The 19,045-nt window shown below is 44.7% G+C and overlaps 1 protein-coding gene across 2 annotated transcripts in view; it reads left to right on the forward strand.

Moving 5' to 3' along the window:
* Positions 1-18,775, forward strand: part of RHOJ (ras homolog family member J) — a 64,662-nt gene extending 45,887 nt beyond the window's left edge. Inside the window, exons 2-6 of one of the 2 annotated variants that reach the window (XR_014228775.1) lie at positions 817-875; positions 7,491-7,655; positions 8,954-9,049; positions 10,205-12,632; positions 16,276-18,775. Coding sequence is in view for 1 of the 2 variants with exons in the window: in XM_082317696.1 (XP_082173822.1) it covers positions 817-875; positions 7,491-7,655; positions 8,954-9,049; positions 10,205-10,351 (467 nt within the window). In the remaining variant the exon portion in view is untranslated. Of the gene's footprint in view, positions 1-816; positions 876-7,490; positions 7,656-8,953; positions 9,050-10,204 lie in introns of both variants that reach the window. The other variant, XM_082317696.1, reaches the window with a different exon arrangement.
* Positions 18,776-19,045: the final 270 nt, after the last annotated feature.

Here is a 19,045-nt window from a genome sequence, read left to right on the forward strand (position 1 = left end):
TAATGATTTAAACAGATTAACTGGTTAACTAAATGTCATTAACACAGATCTTATCCTTTATACAGAATAACACTGATTACAGAGATCAGCTAAAAACAAGGTTCATCCAAAGGCAATGAGAAAACATTTTCATCAATGTCAGTGGGCTAAAAATGAAGTTCAAAGTGAGTTCCACTAAAGGAGTAAACAAGCTGAGTGTGATCAATAAACTAAGGCATGCTTTCCTTCATTTGTAACAGAATCTGTTCAACATCCCTGCAAATATTAGTGCTCCTCTTCCTCCCCGCCCTTCAAAGCATCCACCACACAGCCCCATATGTTAAGCACTGACTCCTGCGATTGCATGACACAGGAGAGGACCGGTTGCCCAAGAGGCAGCGCACCTCCACTGAGACCCACCAAACATCAGCCTCTGCTGAATGCTTCGTTGTTTCACAGCCTGGAACAAATAATTTAAAAACCCTCTCAATGATCCATGACAAAGCTACCCCAACGCTCCTGACGGGGAGGCAGGAATCCTGTGCTTTCAAGTCCTAGCACCTCACGGGGGTCTGCTGGTGGCTGCAGAGACAGAAGCAAATGTCCACCGGTCTCTGCGTCCCTGATAGCAGCAATATCTAAGAGCTTGGCATAAAACATTTGCTTTTGTTGTGACTTTAGGTTGCCTTCAGTTTGGGTGGAATTTATATGTGCTTGGTTTAGGATGCATGTTGTAAGGTACTTGCTAATGGGTGTATTGGCATTTTAGGATTAAAACACATAAAAATGAGGCCACTGGCTTGTGCATAAACAACATCTCTTGTTTCTCTCTTCCAGTAACTGTGACTGTGGGAGGACAACAACACTTGCTGGGACTTTATGACACTGCAGGGCAGGTAAATTACTGCAAAATATTTATAAGTTTCCTTTCCCCTAGTTTGTTTGTTACTACCCTATACTGGGGTTTGTTGTTAGTGTGGTTTGTGGGAGGTTTTTTTAACAAATATTAACACTCAGTTGTAACAGTTGAACTGCTGACCCCCTCCTTTGTTTTCTACATAGAGATTTCATTCTGGTTCAGCAGTAAAACACACACAAACACACTCATCTCTAAGGCTGCATTTTGTCTAAGCAAAAAACTAAAGCCTGATTAGGCTGTTCAGCCTCCCATATATCCACCTCCTACTGCAAATATGACATTTCATATAAAGTCAGTGTTTTCTTACATTTACCACATGGTGGCATTGAAGATACAGAGAAGAATCCTGTTTCCAAGATCAGAAAACCAATACAATACAGTGCCGCCTATCAGTCACCAGCTATTGACTTTTTAAATGGTAACCCAGCCAGACTGGCACCCATCCCTGCATCCTTCTCCCAGAACGAGGGTGTCCATTACAGGAGAGTCTGTACCCCACGCTTACTTACATATATAATGCTTTTATTCTTTCCACTGTCCACGATCCGATACAGTGTGCTTGCACTAAAAGTTTGCCAGTGAGCTCTGGTCTGTGGACTGATTTCACCCCCTGGAGAGGAAGAGAGAGTATTTCTCACTGCCTTGCTCTGCCAGTAAAAGGGCAGAAAAGGGTACAGGGAGCAACATATTTTCATGGCGAAATTTCCCTCTCCTACCTCCAAATGCCAGCAACTGGCAGAATAAAGAAAGGACCACCATCCGCACAGAAACTTTGCAGAAAATCACCTGCCGAGAGGGGAGGGAGCAGGTCCCAGGTCCCTCCCAGCCTGGGAGGGCTGGAACCCACATCCACCAGCTCCTCCGGTCAGAGCTGGCACGGGGCAGCCAAGGATGTGCTGGCACTGGAGGCAGCAGGAGAGGAAAGCAGATTTGGGAGCCTGCTTCACCCTCTGGGACCCAGCAGCCGTGGATGCCGGGCTTTGCTTTCAGGAGTACTTCTTGGCTCTGCTTTTTTTGGCCATGACTGACTGCTATGAAGTGCTTAAACGCTGCAGAAGGAGACCCTCCTGTCTGCAGAAGGCCACTTATTACAGAATATACTTTGCAGCAGTATGCAGCAAGATCAAAAACCGCATCAGGACAGACTGTCACTTCCAGAAAAACCTGCACTCAGCAGCACTGGGGCTTTTATACTTCGGGTTTTGCTTTTTTTTCATTTTATTCCTATTACAAGTCTGTAGGAAGCAATGATCACTTCATAGCTAGCTTGGTGTCACTTACGGTCCACCCATCCTTTCTATCTACATGGTGCAAACAGATGATCCAAAAGCCAGTGCCAAAATACCACCCGAGTCCTTGTCCCATGTTCAATGCATGTTCAATTTTCTGCTCTGTGTTCACAAACACAGCTCGGAGCATGTCTGTCACGATCCAGCAGCACTGCAAGACTTTGCAAACGAGACTGGAGTTATATTCCGTTCTCAGTCAGATTTTACCCACTGCCTTAATATTTCTAATTGTTTTGTAGGGCTGACAGTTCCACCTGCCACTCATTTCCTCAGCAACACATCTTCTTATTTGTCCTCCTGAGCCAGAAGAAACACTAATCTGTCTCTTTGACAAACTTCACCCCTCCATCCGTTCCTTCACAATCATTTTGCCATCTCCTGCTTCAAACTAGCCAGAGCACCACCTGCCTCCAAGCACCGTTTCTAACTCATCAGTCTCATTTCCCTTTCAGACCTTGGTCCAGAGGACCTGGCCACCTAGTCAAAACTCAGAGCACGAATCACTTCTTGATGACTAGATTGTATCTCCGTGGAGGCTGAAAGGATGATGCTTCCCACATGCCCAAGCTATAACGACAGATCCTCTGGGTCGCTTCCTCCCTCCTTCTCCTTATGTTGTGTAGCTTTCCAAAGGCATTGATGTGAAGTCATAGCCAAAAATAGCCTTTGACATTACGGTGCTATAAAACATAGGCTAATGAAAAAACAATTGGAAAATGTACTCCTGCAGCAGGACCCTCTGTCAGCCTGAAGGGAGAGCTGGCAGAGACCCCAGATCTGGGGTATCTGGTTTTCTGCATCCCTGGCACAGTCCTAGGAGGAAAAAAAGCTGGTCTTTTTTCCCCAGGCTGGACTCAGGTGCGGAGTGCTTTAACAGGCTGACACGGCAGGCAGCGTACGTGAGATCAGCACAACAGCAACATAAAAAAAAGCAAGTTTTGCTGTACTTTCTGGGCCCGAGCACTGCAAGGCTGCTGGCAGCGAGAGAGCAGGGGGGAGCAACACCACCTGATGCCTCTCGGCCCCGGCAAATCATAGGCACATAATTCAGTAAGGCCAGGTCTGGTGCTGGCATGTTCCATGCCAAACCAGTGGCCAGGCAGTTTAACCAGGAAGCCTTGCACTCCCTAAATAACAGGCAGCAAAATGCAAGCATGAGCCAGGGAAACAAATCAATGATCAGCTACAGCCCAACCCCCTGAGGACGCACGTCCCTTCCCAAACACCACTGTCACTAGCTGCAGCACCTCTGGATGTGCCCCATACCCATGCAAATGTCCAGTCCCTTTTTTACTCTATTTATTTGCTTGACTTCAACAATCAACTGTCTCTGAATGTGAAATGATCCCGATGTGCCATATCTCATAACGGTCCATTGCAAGGTTTCATAGCCTTCTCCTAGAGAGCAGGTATGAACAGAGAGAGGGTCCTTGTCTGATGTGGTCTGCAGGCTCCTGCCAGCCCTCAAAGACAGAGAAATATGGGAGCTCTGATCGATTCTTACCCACGACATTTGTGCTTGCACTTTAACACGTCTGTGCAAGCTCCCATGTGCCCTGATGGGAGACAAGACCTCTGCTACGTGATGCGTGGCTGTCCCTCCTTATGGTTTACGTAATGCTCTGCGCTGCTAACACAAATCGGGAACGCTCCTCCTGAAAAAGGATTTTCTAGGGGCTGTGAAAGAACAAGCAAAACAATATGAAATGCACGCTCCTGTAGCTGTCACCACCAGGCAGAGCACTCGCGGCTTTTAGTTTGTAATTTTAATGGTGCAGTAAGTTCCAGCCCCTCTAAATATGCACGTCTGGAATATTGAAACTGGTTATATTTAGCCAGTTTCTTGCCAAAAATCCTAAATCATGATTCCTCGAGGGCTTGCTGCCACCGCGTGGGTGTTTTAGGAGGCTGATTTGCAGCAATTAAACTGAAAACACAGAAAATGCCTTTGCCAAGCACCTAGTATCAGCCCATGTTGACTGTGAGAAGCCATCAGGTTTGATGTTCTGGTTAAAATAATGTCGCATAATCAGGCAGGCATCAGGCCAGGCCTCCCTCACCCACAGCACCCACATAAAACTCGTCTGTCTCTATAATGCAATTACTCCTTTGCTCCCATCACGTTGGTGTCCACTTTGCCTCTAGTAACGCATCTGTGGGAGCTAGGTATCATCTCCAGAGCCTCATATAAATCTCCTCCCAATGATTTTGCTTCTTCGTGGCCTGTATCGCTGATGTTCCCGCAACTATCTCTGAGTTTTCTTTCCTGCCATTCCTTGACTGTGGAGAATCCACTCTTTCTTGAGATGATATGTCCGAACACCTCTTCTTGTCATGTAAATCCTTCTTCAGAACAATACTTTCTATGATACTAGAAAGACATAGGTCAGTTGGCAAATACTCTGGCTTTACCCCAGATACTGTGGCTGTGGGGCTGGGGGTGGTAACTGGGAATTTACGCTTCCTGTTGAAGTAGGTTTGGGACAATGAACATTCAGTTAGACAAAACAAAACATTTTGTTTGTGGTTTAGGATGTTTCTTTAAACTTCTTTTTAATGAAATGGAGCTAAATTTGGCCTCATACTTCCTTTCCGAATAAATAATTAAGGTTTTTTCTTTAGAAAAGGTTGGAGCAGGCTGTTTTTACATAATCCATTAGTACTTTTTGGAAGCTAGTATCGATTCAGAAGTAGTCTGGGTCATCTTATTACTGCATACTCAGTGAACAAAAGACTTCAGAAAGAAGATTTACCAATCTTGACTCATAATTAAGCCCTCTCATTTGTTGACCCATGTATTGGGTTTGCGTGGCAAGGTTTTGGTAGCGGGAGGGGGCTACCGTGGTGGCTTCTGTGAGAAGGTGCTGGAAGCTTCCCCCATGTCCAACAGAACCAATGCCAGCTGGCTCCAAGATGGACCCGCCACTGGCCAAGGCTGAACCCATCAGTGACAGTGGTAGCACCTCTGGGATAACATAGTTAAGAAGAGGGGAAAAAAACTGCTGCACAACAGCAGCCGGATGAGAGGATTGAGAATATGTGAGAGGCACAACTCTGCAGACACCAAAGTCAGTGAAGAAGGAGGGGGAGGAGGTGCTCCAGGCGCCGGAGCAGAAATTCCCCTGCAGCCCCTGGTGAAGACCATGGGGAGGCAGGCTGTCCTGCAGCCCATGGAGGTCCACGGTGGAGCAGGTATCCACCTGCAGCCCCTGGAGGACCCCACGCTGGAGCAGGGTGATGCCCAAAGAAGGCTGTGACCCTGTGGGAAGTCCGTGCTGGAGCAGGCTCCTGGCAGGACCTGTGGACCTGTGGAGAGAGGAGCCCACACTGGAGCAGGTTTGCTGGCAGGGCTTGTGACCCCACGGGGGACCCACGCTGGAGCAGTCTGTTCCTGAAGGACTGCACCCCATGGAAAGGACAAGTGAAAAAGACCCACGCTGGAGCAGTTCGTGAAGAACTGCAGCCTGTGGGAAGGTCCCACGTTGGAGAAGTTCATGGAGGACTGTCTCCCATGGGAGGGACCCCATGCTGGAGCAGGGGAAGAGTGTGAGGAGTCCTCCCCCTGAGGAGGAAGGAGCGGCAGAGACGTGTGATGAACTGACCGCAACCCCCATTCCCTGTCCCCTGGCACCGCTTGTGGGGAGGAGGCAGAGGAATCAGGAGCAAAGTTGTGCCTGGGAAGAAGGGAGGGGTGGAGGGAAGGTGTTTTAAGATTTATTTTTTATTTTCTCATTACCTTACTCTGATTTGGTTGGTAATAAATTAAACTACTTTCCTCAAGTCGAGTCTGTTTTGCCTGTGACAGTAATTGGTGAATGATCTCTCCTTATCTTGACCCATGAGGTATTTTTTTTTTCCATCTCATTTTCTCCCCTCCCCATCCTGCTGAGGAGGGGAGTGATAGAGCAGCTTAGTGGCACCTGGCATCCAGCCAAGGTCAATCCATCACAACCCAACCAGAGCAAGACAGAAGCAAGACTGAATGAAGACACCATCTAATCACACAGTGATATAACCCTGCAGGACAGACAGCAGTTGCATTGCTAATGTGGGTTTTCCCTACCTCAAATAAATGTTCTCAAGTCTGAGCAACAGCGCCTGGATATCTTTTTTTTTTTTTTCTTTTCATTGAGTTTAACTATTTCAGTATCTGCAAAGCAGAACTGCACTGCTTGAAGTTTCAGACAATTATAACCAAAAAAAGACCATACTGCAGAGATTTAAGGCTTGCCAAGAATGCAGAAACCGTAGGCTGAAGACCTAGGTCTCAGTCAGGTTTGACAGCAACATGTATTGTCATTTCCCACACTCCAACATTTTGTTCCTTTTCCCTTTTTTAATTCTGGACCCCCCAAAAAAGTTTTCAGAACAGGTGTATCCCCTCTAAAAGCATCTGTTTCTTTGTACTGAAATTTTCTAACAGGTTTCATTGAAAAGTACCAACCAGACACAGCTACATATGCTCTTACTATAAGAAAGAGCCAGTCTATCCCTTTCACATGGCTTGCAAAACCTCTGCTCACTCTCAACATCTCAAGCCTGAAAATAGACTCAAATTCTTCCTTGAAACAGCTATCAAAGCCAGCTCACGACATGACATAGCTGGGCTTTGAGCTGTTTGAAAATTCACTGTCTTCACAACTAGTACAAAGAGAAGACATCTCTCCTTCCCCAGTCCAGGGCCTGTGAAAACACTAAATCACCCCCAATGATTTACCCAGCCACTGCAGGCTGGATTTGATCTGCTTTGTGCTTTCAAGACGAATGTCTTCCGCTGACTGACACATTGCTGCATACCATACATGACTGCGATGGCACCAAATAGCCCAGAGACCCATATTTGTTGTATATGGTCATATCTACAATGCTTACTGGGCAATAGAAAGCCCATAACATTCACAGAAAAGCCCCTAGAGATGTGTGTAATCAGCAAACATTAGCTAGTGGTGACAGTCAGATAATACTTCCCAGGATGGTAGCACATTGCTGGAGAGCTGAGGCCAGTACACGCAGCCTCAAGATGAATTTTTATTATACCACCAGTGATGGCCACTATTTAGCATTACCCTCTACACTAGCATCCACACAAACAAACAAGATGTGTTAGCTCTTTTGGGTAAAGATGCTGACAAAACAGCAGCCCTGGCCCACGAGACATGACTCTGCTCACCAGCTCTCTAGAAGTTATGAGCGTGCATGAGCATGGAGGGACAGCGTTGAGCAGTTCATCAGGAGCCAATGTGATGCCCCCATCAGCAGTTATCCCCCACCCCATAACACACTTGCTGTTTTCCCCCTGGCAGGAGGACTACAACCAACTGAGACCCCTGTCCTACCCCAATACGGATGTGTTCTTGATCTGCTTCTCGGTGGTGAACCCTGCCTCGTACCACAACGTCCAGGAGGAGTGGGTGCCCGAGCTGAAAGTCTGCATGCCCAACGTGCCTTACGTCCTCATAGGAACTCAGGTAACACTCCTCCGGGGCACCACTGGCCATCATGGGGGCCTTCAGAGTGAGGGGGCTCCTACTCCACCCCAGGGGTGGCTGGAGACTGAGCTCTCTGGCAAGGTTTCCTATTTAACTTCTTACGTGAAATGCAGTCAGACTTCCCCACTGGAGGAAAACTCAGGGACTGGGACTGGAAACCAACATGCAGATGTTCCATCATGCTAGTCACAACTGGCAAAACTCATCCCATTTTTTATTCAAATGAATATTAATGTGGTATCAAGGCATAAATACCTATAGAGAGAAAAGATTTCTGACAGGCCTTTAGTGAGGGGGAAAAAAACCATCAAAGTCTGTGGTTAGAAGCACAAGCTAAACTTCAAAGTAAATTTTAAGAATGGGAAAAGTTAACCAAATGACTCACTTAGAGACATGGGAAGGATAGCCTCCCTTCATGCTTTTACATCAACACTGCAATTAGTGACTCACCGTCCTGCTTGTCTAATAGTGGATATTAGACTAAGTGATCAAACCACTTTATTTTGGCCTTAAAATCTATGAATCTATCAATCAAATAAAAATGTCTTAAATATGGGTTCATTTCCAAGACACAGAGTGTCTAGAGACTGTGAGAAGTAGGGATACAACTGTCTGGAAAATGCCCAAACGCTGGACAGGAACCTAAGCCAAGTTAGAGAAACAGATCAAATTCTGGTCAAAACCAAAATCTTCATGCCATAGGAAAGTCCAATCGTTCAAACACTGGCTTTGTTTTCCACACTGGAATAATCTAAAACACTCATTTTAAAATAAAAATATTACCCTTTGGATCACACACTTTGAAAATGGATGGATTTGAAATGCCAGAATGCTTCACTTTGATGTTTTCCATGGAATTAACGGATTTTGTTTCAAGTCAGTCAGATTGAGGTGCGTCTGTCTGGCCTGTCAGGGTGTTTTTCGGGTGACGCAGTGCAGGGCCGCGGCAGCCTCCCCTTCCAATGTGGCTCAGGCTGCCACCGACACTTTCCAAGATGCGTTGTGAAAGCCATTGAGAACCGCATCTTTACTGTGCCACAGCTATCTGAGCTGTGGCCCAATAACCTGCCAATGAGAACTAATTCATGTTAAACAAGAAAAAAAAAAAAAAAAAAAAAAGAAAAAAAGGAAAATACACATACAATTCATTTCTGAAGGTGAGGAGGACAGATGCCCTTATGCAAGGACATGACTGTGGGTTTGTAAAGCTATGAATATCTGTCTCAAGAATTACAGCAAGGCAGTACTGAGCACAGGGCTTGTGCATTTTCTCCTAGATTGATCTCCGGGATGATCCCAAAACTTTGGCTCGGCTGCTTTACATGAAGGAGAAACCACTCACCTATGAGCACGGAGTGAAGCTAGCAAAGGAGGTAATAGCTTTTTCTGAGGTCCCATGAAATCAGTTGATCACAGCTTTCCATTGGGTTTGTTTTATTCAAAGTGAACTCCTCCAGGGTATGCCAGTTGGTCCCAGCCAGAGATTAAAGCCTCTGTTCAAACAGGTTGGACCCAGACACAGATTGCAATTCCTGAGCCTGCTGCGATACCCAATTGAGCAATAAGCAAAGCAGCGAGGTATACAGGGCAGCCGGTGGCAAATTTACCCACTTTACCTAAATCAAGTGTTTGTTGTTCAGGCTTCTGCCAGGAGGTGTGTGTGGCAAACCCCTCTCTGCAGTCGCCTCCTGCCAAACTTGTCCCTGTCCCTTACAAAAGCACAGACAACTTGATTCTTACTTATCCATTGCACTTCAAGCAGCAGAGAAGGAGCTCCCAAGGTTTCTGTGTTATTGCACCTTTCTCCTGGGAAGGCAGGGGGATAAAAGCCCTCCCCAAGCCCTGAAATGCAGGCATCTGGACTCCAGCCATTTCGACCTTATATACTGCAGGTGCTGTTACAGGCCCTCGCCCTCAAAGGCCAGCGAGACTATCCATTAGCAGAATAATCTGAATAAGCAACAAGGTTGCTGAATAAGCTGAGGCTGCTTTCCCGGGCTGCTGTGTGTGTTTGTGTCATACCAGCAGCCCCAGAAGACTCCCATCTCAAGATGATGCTTTCCAGTTCCCAGAAACCAGCTGGAAGCCCTCCCCCCAGGGAGCAGCTCCCTGGTGTTGCAGGAGGCAGGACACAGGGGTGGCAGGTCAGGGGAAAAGAGCCAAGTATATGAAGGGGCTCAGCTAACAACCCTACATCTTGAAACCCCTCAGTGGCACAGAGGCCAAGCTGCTGGTCCAGCACTCAAACATGGGTGCAGCCCACTCTCTCTGGAGGGTCCTGCAGGGAATTCCTGCTCCCCATTAATCCCCTGTGGTGATCCCTGCTCCCTCGCTCAGGATGGCCACCTGAGCATGTCCCCTAATCCCATAGGCAGCCAGATACAAAACAGAGCAATGATCTGACCCCCTTTCTAAAGGTCTGGGCTTCCCTCTGTGGCAGGACACATATGCACGTAGAAGGATGCTGGAACAGGGTCACTGTGTCTCTCCCAACAGTGGGTACTCACATTTTCTCTCTTCTCTTTCAGATCGGAGCACAGTGCTATCTGGAGTGCTCAGCCCTCACGCAAAAAGGCCTTAAGACTGTCTTCGATGAGGCAATCCTGACCATTTTCCACCCCAAGAAGAAGAAGAAGCGTTGTGCAAAGTGCCACAGCTGCTGCACCCTTGTGTGAAGTCACTTGGAAAGAAAAACGAGATGAGTTCAATGAAACCAAGCAGGTTAGAAAGGCAATGAAGGTCACATACAACTGAAACGGGGAACATGACCAGAAAGGGGTCCTTCTTACCCAAATACAGGAGCCCTCCATTCTGTGAAACCTCCAAGCTGTATCACACTAGGCCAACTCATGTCTATGTGCTTTCCTAATCCTCCAGAGTTGTATGCAGCCTCTTCCCCCTACTGCAGGCTGCACTGAGCCAACAGAAACCAGGATGCCTGCTCCTGCTTGACTCTTCACCTTAGGAATAAGGCGAAGGTGGTGTGTGGAAAAACAAAGAGCTAAAGGTGGTAAAAGAAACAAGAGAAACTCCATTTGTGGCCTTAAGCAAGAATTCATCAAAATTAGGAATCTGCAGTACTTAGGAATTGAATCTGAATTGACTGAAAGCACATGGAGATCTGTAGAAATCTAATATGTAAGATATACACTATAGGTAGGATGTACTTTTAAATTACTTTTCTTTTATAAGACTCATGAGTTCAGGATATACTTTAGTTTGTTCAAACTACATGGAAGCAAAGGTGGAGTGATTCCAGTTTGTTTTCACTTAACGGAGAAACTTCACAGCATTACTATGTTGCTGCACCCAAGCTATCAAAATGGATCAACATTTACCTCCAGACTTAAGGAATGTTCTTACAACAAAAAAATGCAAATAACTGTATTTTAACAGGGGAATGTTCAGGCTGAGCCATGTTTCCATAAGCTGGGAAAGGAAGAACAGAGTTGTAGCACTAATGTACTGAAACAGAAATTCTGCCACCAAAGAATCTTGCCCTAGACATGAAATAGCAGCGTGGAACAATCTCTCTTCCAAACTGAGAACATGAACGAGACACATTGCCATGGCAACTGAAAATTTACCTTATAGATCAGCTGGATTTCTACATCTCACTCAGCAGATGAAAACAGCAAAAAACCAAAAAGCCAAAGGTCATACTGACTTCAAGTCCTTTAAGATGATCCAATTGCCTTAAGATTTTTTTTTTTTTTTTTTTTGGTGGAGTATCTCATGGAAAAAAACTCATCAAAGTGGAGTTGTAAACACGTTGATTTATTGTAGTCTCCCTCCTCCCATTCATTACTTCTTTCTTTGCTCCCGTTTTTCCATCTTCATTACTGTGCGTGCTGTTTAAGTTGCAGCGTGGCTGCAGTCGTCAGGAGTGGACTTTCACACGAGTCGCAGATGATGGGCTGCAGCGATAGCACAGAGGTGGGAACTCCAGGTCTTGAGGGAAGGGAAGCTGCCTGTTAGCTCCCTTTGCTGTTGAAGAAAGCATGCCTTTTCACTAAAGCCTCTCCAGGGAGCCTGTACTTTTGCACATCACAGCAATACAGACGCTCAGAGGTGAACTCGAAGGGCGTCTTGTTACTTACATCTGCCTTCGGGTACCCTGGCAATACCATGAGACTGTCTTGTTATGGATTTCATTCCCCAAGCAGAAAATCACAGTGCCAGCAAATATAGATTTCAAGATGTAACTCCTTGCAAAAGCAGTGCCTGTAGTCAGCATTTCCAGAAGTGATAGAAGTAAGCAAGTAACAGCAGTGCACCCTCCCAGCCCAGGGACACGGGCCCTGCGCCCCCCGCACCCCGCTCCAGGGCTCTGCCAGCCCACTCCTCTCCAGAAGCACTGTAGTGTGGCTGAGTACACGCTTGCAACCAGAAGAACTCTCGTGATTAGTGGTGAATTATAGACCCGGTGTTACTCGGAGCAATTAGCAACTTTGGCAGGACCACAGGAACTGCACCGTTGGTGCAGAGAAGGGAACGAGCATGATGCAGTGCCCAATCCTGCAGTCATTGAGGCTTATGGATCCAAGCTCCTTCTTTAGCACAAATTCTATTTACCGTGGACACCTACAGAAACCAGATCTGATACCCCAAAATGTTTCCAGGTAGAAATCAACCATTCCCTCTGACAGACAGGATCAAATTCAAGGCAAATGCCTTGTTACTGTTACCCAGCAGGCTTTCACTCACCATCTCTTTCCCACTGCACACAAGCATGGATGAAAACAGAGTTGTGCTAAACCAAAGAGAGACAAAAGAAAGATTTCCTCACTGCTGGCATTCTTTGTGCATATTGTATACCTGGTTTTATTACGTCCCAGCCATTTGCTTCAAATGGACTGCTGATAAAGCACAGCTCAGAGCGAGGGCAGCGCTGAAGCCCGGTGAAGGAGTTCATGTCGTGCCGCAGAGGCTGCGTTGCCGTCCCCACGCATAGCAGTGAGTATTCACACAGCTGGGGCGCTGGCAATCAGCTGGACTATAACGTGTAAAGAGATACTAGGGGAGTATGAGGAAAACTAGGAGTGGATTAAATAAATCAGTATTTAGGTAATGTTTGTTGGCTTACAACATGACTAGAAGTCCACTGAAACAAACAAACAAAAAAGCTATCAACAGATTTCAGAGAAAATTAGAGCTTCACTGTGCTGCCATTTACTTCAGTGGAAATAAAATAGAATGATTACTTTGTTTAGCTCATGTAGGTTGCTGTAGAGTGCTAGCCTATATACAAGTCTCTGGTTAAAGTAAGTGAAGTCTGTTTTAGCTGAAGCGCGATGCAAACACTCAGGTTGGAGCTGCCAGATATTCTTAGAGCTTCACAAAATACAGAGGAATGAGAAATCCAGACTGACAGCTGAGCTTATCATAAAATAATGAGCACACTGGAAAAGTGCAATATAACATTCCCGGCATGCATCAGAGAAAGCCACAAATAATCAAATTATATTTTTGTGTGCCACCGAGTATCAGGGGTGTCTGTTAATACTAATGGGGTGGCATAGGATAGGCATATAAAATCAAAAATCAAATAGGAAGTTGTAGCATTAACCTAACTGCAGTGGTTTGAGGAAAATTAACTAAAAAATATATAGTCATGTAGAAGCTAAAATGCTATTGTCCTAATGTATTAAACTGCAGCACCCTGCACAAATCATTGCATAGCAGCAAAAGCAGATAGAAAAGTATTAATATGCATGCAAAAAAATGTTAAGACTAACCAGGAGTTTATTTGCACTTACAAAACCAAGCACATCGAGTTTGTGAGGCAGTAAAATTTCAACCTTTTCAAGCTGATTGTGACCAAAATTTGACATCTGGGAGCTGCAAGGGAGGGAGGGTGGTCATAATCCACTGAGAAATTGTCTCTGCACTCCATTTGTTTTTAATTTCACTTCCAACAAAAATAAATGTTTTAAAAATAGCCATGGTTAATGCAGGTCCCATAAGCATTCTTCCTGTGTTAGGTTATGTATACACACTTCTCCATGCAATGTGGCACGCACTTACTCAAGGATCTGCCCTGTTACACTATGATTTTGGGGAGGCAGGAATAGCACAGGCCAATAGGCTTTAGAAAGGGATTGTAGGCAGATGTAAGGAGACTCATTGACTATCTGGCAAGTCATACCTAATGCCTTCTCTAAAAGCCAACAGATGGTGTGTGAACAGGCAGCAAAGCTTATTTTCAGAAATATCAAAACACCAGACACAGTGCAAGCACAGGCATAAGGGGCAACAGATACAAACCTTGAGTTATTTTCAAGCACCATTACTAACGAGAAAAGAAAATCAATAAAGGATTGCCAGGTGAAAGGAGATGGGTTTTCTCAGTGTAAGATGAGCTAGAAATCAGACCCCAATTTCACCTTCAAAGGAACACAGTTAGGAGAGTCGTAAAAGCTATAAACCATCCCAGGAACCTATTTGACAATGTCCTCTTAGTGCAACTGATATCAAAGCCTTTCCTGACAGAGCTGCCTTTGCTAATAGTCTGGTATCATTTCAAAAGCACTCACAACTTACAAGAAATCTGCTAGATCTTGTAAAACCCATCTCCCTTGGCCTTTTCTGAAACCTTAACGTTCTACCAGGAGTTGTTAACCTGAAGTTGTAGTTTCAAACACAGTTCCTAAAGGGTTTTCATGCAAACTCCTGCGGGGAGATATTGGAGATATTAGGCATGAGAGAGGTATCTCAAGACATTAGTGAGTTGTTATCGCATTATAACCACCTACAGATGCCTCTGCCCTTCAGAGTGCTGCTAAAACACCAGGCCAGTGGAAGAGGGGCAATCCTGTGCTATATTGCCACTTCCAGCATGACCTGAAGGAGGTTCCACAAAGACTTCCACAGTTTGTCCTGTGCCTTCCAGAGCTCAGAAAAGTTGGGGAGAATGCAGAAACAAGGCTCCAACCCCATGCAAGTCCATCCGGGAGCATTTGTTCAACCAGATAGAAGTCCCATGTACTTATATCCTCCAGGAGTGGTGGGGAGCAGTTCTCAACATGACCTCACCCTGGTTGTCCTATGTGCCAAATGCTCACAGACCTTCTCTCTCTGCCCTATAAATATCTACTGTTACAGCAGCATGTAGCTTATGAAGAACAACCAACTACAAGCTCTTGCCTTGCATTGCCTTGAATTAGGCATGATCTGAATCTTTCCCTTGACTTCCACACACGGTGGTCCTGATGCAAATCTTCTTGCTGGTGGGAACTGCAGAATTTACTCCAAGTCCAGCATGATAATCAAAACAATCACTTCAGCAGCTGTCATTCATTGATATTTCTCACCTTTTTTTCTTTCAAAGCACCGCTTCAGTTCAAAATAAACACAGAATTAAATATAGCACTGCATCTTAATATGCAATAAAGTTATTCCAAATACTTTTATTAAGGGCCCAGATTTTGGCAGTCTTCCTCATACTGAAGAGCATCTTACTTCACAAGGAATTATCTCCAACTCCCTCATGTCCCATTCAATCCCAATGATACCTCTCATGTAAATTGAGGGAGGATGAATACGGCCATTGGCGACCTGCCCTCGTATAACAAAATCTCTTGTAGCTGCTCTAGTGTTGGCGGCCTGTGTCTCCCAAAAAGCAGTGATTTCCTGTTCCCCACACACTGTACAAATCGCCTGGTGTTCTGTCATGCTCAGCACCACGATCTGTCTGATATCTGCCATCTCTAAGGAAGCATGGTAGAGAAGAACCAAGAAATTAGTTGGGAAAGTAGACAAGCCTTGGGTGTGCTGCTACACAAACCAAGCAGGACTCCCCCAGAAACAATCACTGCAATGCAACTCTAGACAAGTGGCTAAACACCCACCCCAAGGGTGGGAAAATCACTGTAGCAACCAGAGAGCAACAGGGAACAAACATTTCACTACTGGTGACTGTCTGTTGACAAGGATGCATGGGCTTCACTTCCCATCAACAGCAAGCTGTCAAGATCCCATCCAAGACATTGTCCCAAGACTCCAGAGACCCAATTTGAGAACCCTTTACAGGAGCTTGAAAAAGGTTGCAGAAGTTCTTGCAAACAATTTCTGTTGCTGCCTCCCCTCATCACACCCAACCTCACACACAGCAAGTGATACAGTGGCCAATTACACCAATGATATGTGTCTAGCAGATGTATTTTCACCATGCAAGCTGCCATATCCTTACAAAAATGTCCCTCTAATTCAGACACGAAAGATGCCCGTTTGCTTACATAGCTTGCTTACAGTCTGTGGCCTTTTCTGTAGCTTTTTTTCCCAAGTGGCACAGAAAATATCTCTTGATTCACCATACTGAAACCATCTGGATTAAAAATAAATTGCAATGGCATCAATCTGTCTCAAGCCAGGCTTGTTTAAAAGCACGTTTGTCTTCTCCAGCAAAGCAATCAACATATGCTCATGTTGGCCCAGGGACCATTTGTTCAATAAACAGGTAGAATGCAGGAATCTGGCTGCACATGCCTTTCTCCCTGTATTTTCCTTTTCGCTGAAGAGGATTTGTAATGTGTTTTATCCTACTTAAAAAAACAAATCTGGAAATAACAGAACATTTTCCTGGTTCACAACTCTATAGGACTGGAGGAGCATCTGCTGTGACAGGAGGTGAGCGTGGAGCAACCTACGTCAGATAGATAACTTCTAGACACATTTGAGCTCTACATAAAAATGAAGACAAATCTCTACTATAAATGTTTATTTTCATCTTCTTAGTGAATAAAGACCCTCTGAAAGCAGGAAAAAGCCTCCCACTGATTTCAGTAGTGGCCTGTGATCTCAGCTGTCTTCACCTATCAAAACAAAACACGAATAGAAAGATTTTTGCATTGAAAAGTTAGGACAAAAACACCAATTACAAGTAATGAATGCAATAGCATCTACACTTCTGCTTTGGGGGAGAGCTGCAAAATCAGGGCCAGAGCCACAATTAGTCAGCTTGATCCTAAGACCTGAGTTTCATTTTAAGATGTTAAGGGGATGCTCATAACTAGGATGAAAAAAATCTTCAAATTCTCTTTTCTTTGTTTCAGTTAAAGCTTTCAGAAACATGTGAACAAGAATCTATTTTTCCTGGGCAGTTCCAGGAACCCCACCTGAACAGCAAAAAGAGTCAGAACCTCATTGTAAGAGGAAAATGAACTCACAACCCGTATATCACAGAGCAACAAGCAAAAATCATATGAATTGCTGTCAATGGTGAAAAATCTCTTTAACTTTGAAAATATGTTAACAAAGATAACTTTGAGCGTGATCTCCACCCCCTTCCAGAATGTGCAGACCGTAATGCAGTGTTTGGCTGCTTCTTCTAACTATAATTTTAGGGTGGGATTTTCAAAGATGCTGTATCTTGGCTTCATTTCAATTCTCATGAAGACAATGGAAAATTTCAATGGGGTCCACACATGACTAATGTGGAAAGCATTTGACAGTCTTTACGTTTCCTCCTTTTCTGCCCTTTATTGTGGCTGACCAAGCTTTGAGAACACAGATACACTGAGCCAGGTCCAACAATCTGTTATACCTTTTGGCTGCTGGTTGTGGACTCCCAAAAGAAGTTAGGCATCTGGAGACTTCGCTGATCTGACCTTTAGCTTGAGCTTTGGAGACTGGATTTGTAACGCCTCGTTTCAACCACTACTGAGGCTGAAGATGAAAATGATTACATTAACAGTGTGATAATCAAGACAAATGAGTATCTTTGCTGAGTTTGACACTGCACTCATTGCTGTCATTTAATTTCATCTCATCCCATTCAGGATGCCAGATTTAATTTTGCATTTCGTTTTGCCAAAGACCAGTTTGAGCTCTCACTGATATCAACTGGTGAATTTTGACTTTGATCAGAGGTTAATGAATTCAGAGTAAACACTTGTCACCAGTCTACAGTTTGCAGATCTTCCAACACAAGAGTTATTTGTACTGATAACATGTAGAAATTTCTGTCTGATGTCTGTCAAAGTAGTTTGGGTGTAAGCCATATCCGTAGTATGACTGTCACATCGCCTCTCCCAACACTTTTCCCCAGAATAGGCAGCTGCTCTAACTGCATTACAGAACTGGTAGGCACTGAACTGCCTTGTCAGTATGGAGTAAATGAGCCCAAACTTTCCCCAAACTTGTAAATATTGGTTCATTAACGAGTAATAACATACAGTTATGTGACAGGGGAAAGACACTGGCAAAGTCTTCTTCACTCATGAGCAGCAGTGATCTAAGGTGGTGAGCTCAGGTTGCCAGGTGGGAACAGAGCAAGGCACAGCGTGGTGTCCATGCTTCCCCAGCAAGTATGGCGTGAGCCTGGCGAAAGGGCTCGGAGGTGCCTCCGTGGAGTCATGCCGGGGGCTCAGCAGCACCTTGAGACTGGGAGGGCTTCAAAGAAGGCTTCAGAGAGGAGCAGGGAGATGGACCTGCACTGTCCTCAAGTGCAAGGATAACTGAATCCAGTTTAACCTGTTATGATGTTGATGCACTTGGCAAATACAAGCATTTCACTGCAAAGAGATCTCTGCTCCCCTGAGAACACAAAGACAAGAACATTTCTTTCCTTTCTTTTTGTGTAGTACTTCAGCAATACTTAAAAGGAACAGTGCAACAAGTTATTCTAATTGAGTTTGTGAAGCAGATGTAATGACCTCAGCACAAATCAGGACCTAACACATCATCAGTCAGTTCTTAGCAAGTTAAGAAAAAGAGTAATTTACTTTACTTGATGTGAGCAACCGAATTTTTCTCTCTTAAAAGTTGCCGTGTGCAATATGCCTGGAGTATGGGGCTGGTAAAACCAAAGGATGAGTACTAAACCATTATGTCTGACTTTTGAGTCATATATCTTTCATCAAAGATTAACCAAATCTTCAGAATTCATGTCAAAGCAATAAAATTTCAAACCAAGGAAATTCAGTTTTCCAGCAATTATGTTTTGCATAGTTTAAAAATCATGTAAACAGTATTAGTTTCCTATTTACAGCACGATTCTGTACGCTTTTGCTTATCCTCTTTTAAACATGTAATTATTGTATATTGTAACTACACATTAATATCGTCTATTGTACATAGTTTAACAAAATAAACGTATTACTAAGTATTTTGATAGCATCATTCTGAGGTGTGGTGCTGTGTTTATTTTCCCAGATGTTAATCACATATACCTTGCAGGACATTTCAGGGAGGAAAAACACATACGAACATATAGGGCTGTTTTTGGATGGTTCTGGAACTGCCTGCACCTTCCAGTGTCGCTTTCAGAAAGTCAAACAGGAGGTGACACCACAGACGTTTTCTCCTCTCTGGCATGTTCCTCTTGGGAAACTGCTGCTTAACCAAATTCTCTGCAGCCTGGAATCATG

This window comes from Platalea leucorodia, assembly GCF_965183815.1.
Source record: "Platalea leucorodia genome assembly, chromosome: 7".
NCBI classification, from domain to species: domain Eukaryota; kingdom Metazoa; phylum Chordata; class Aves; order Pelecaniformes; family Threskiornithidae; genus Platalea; species Platalea leucorodia.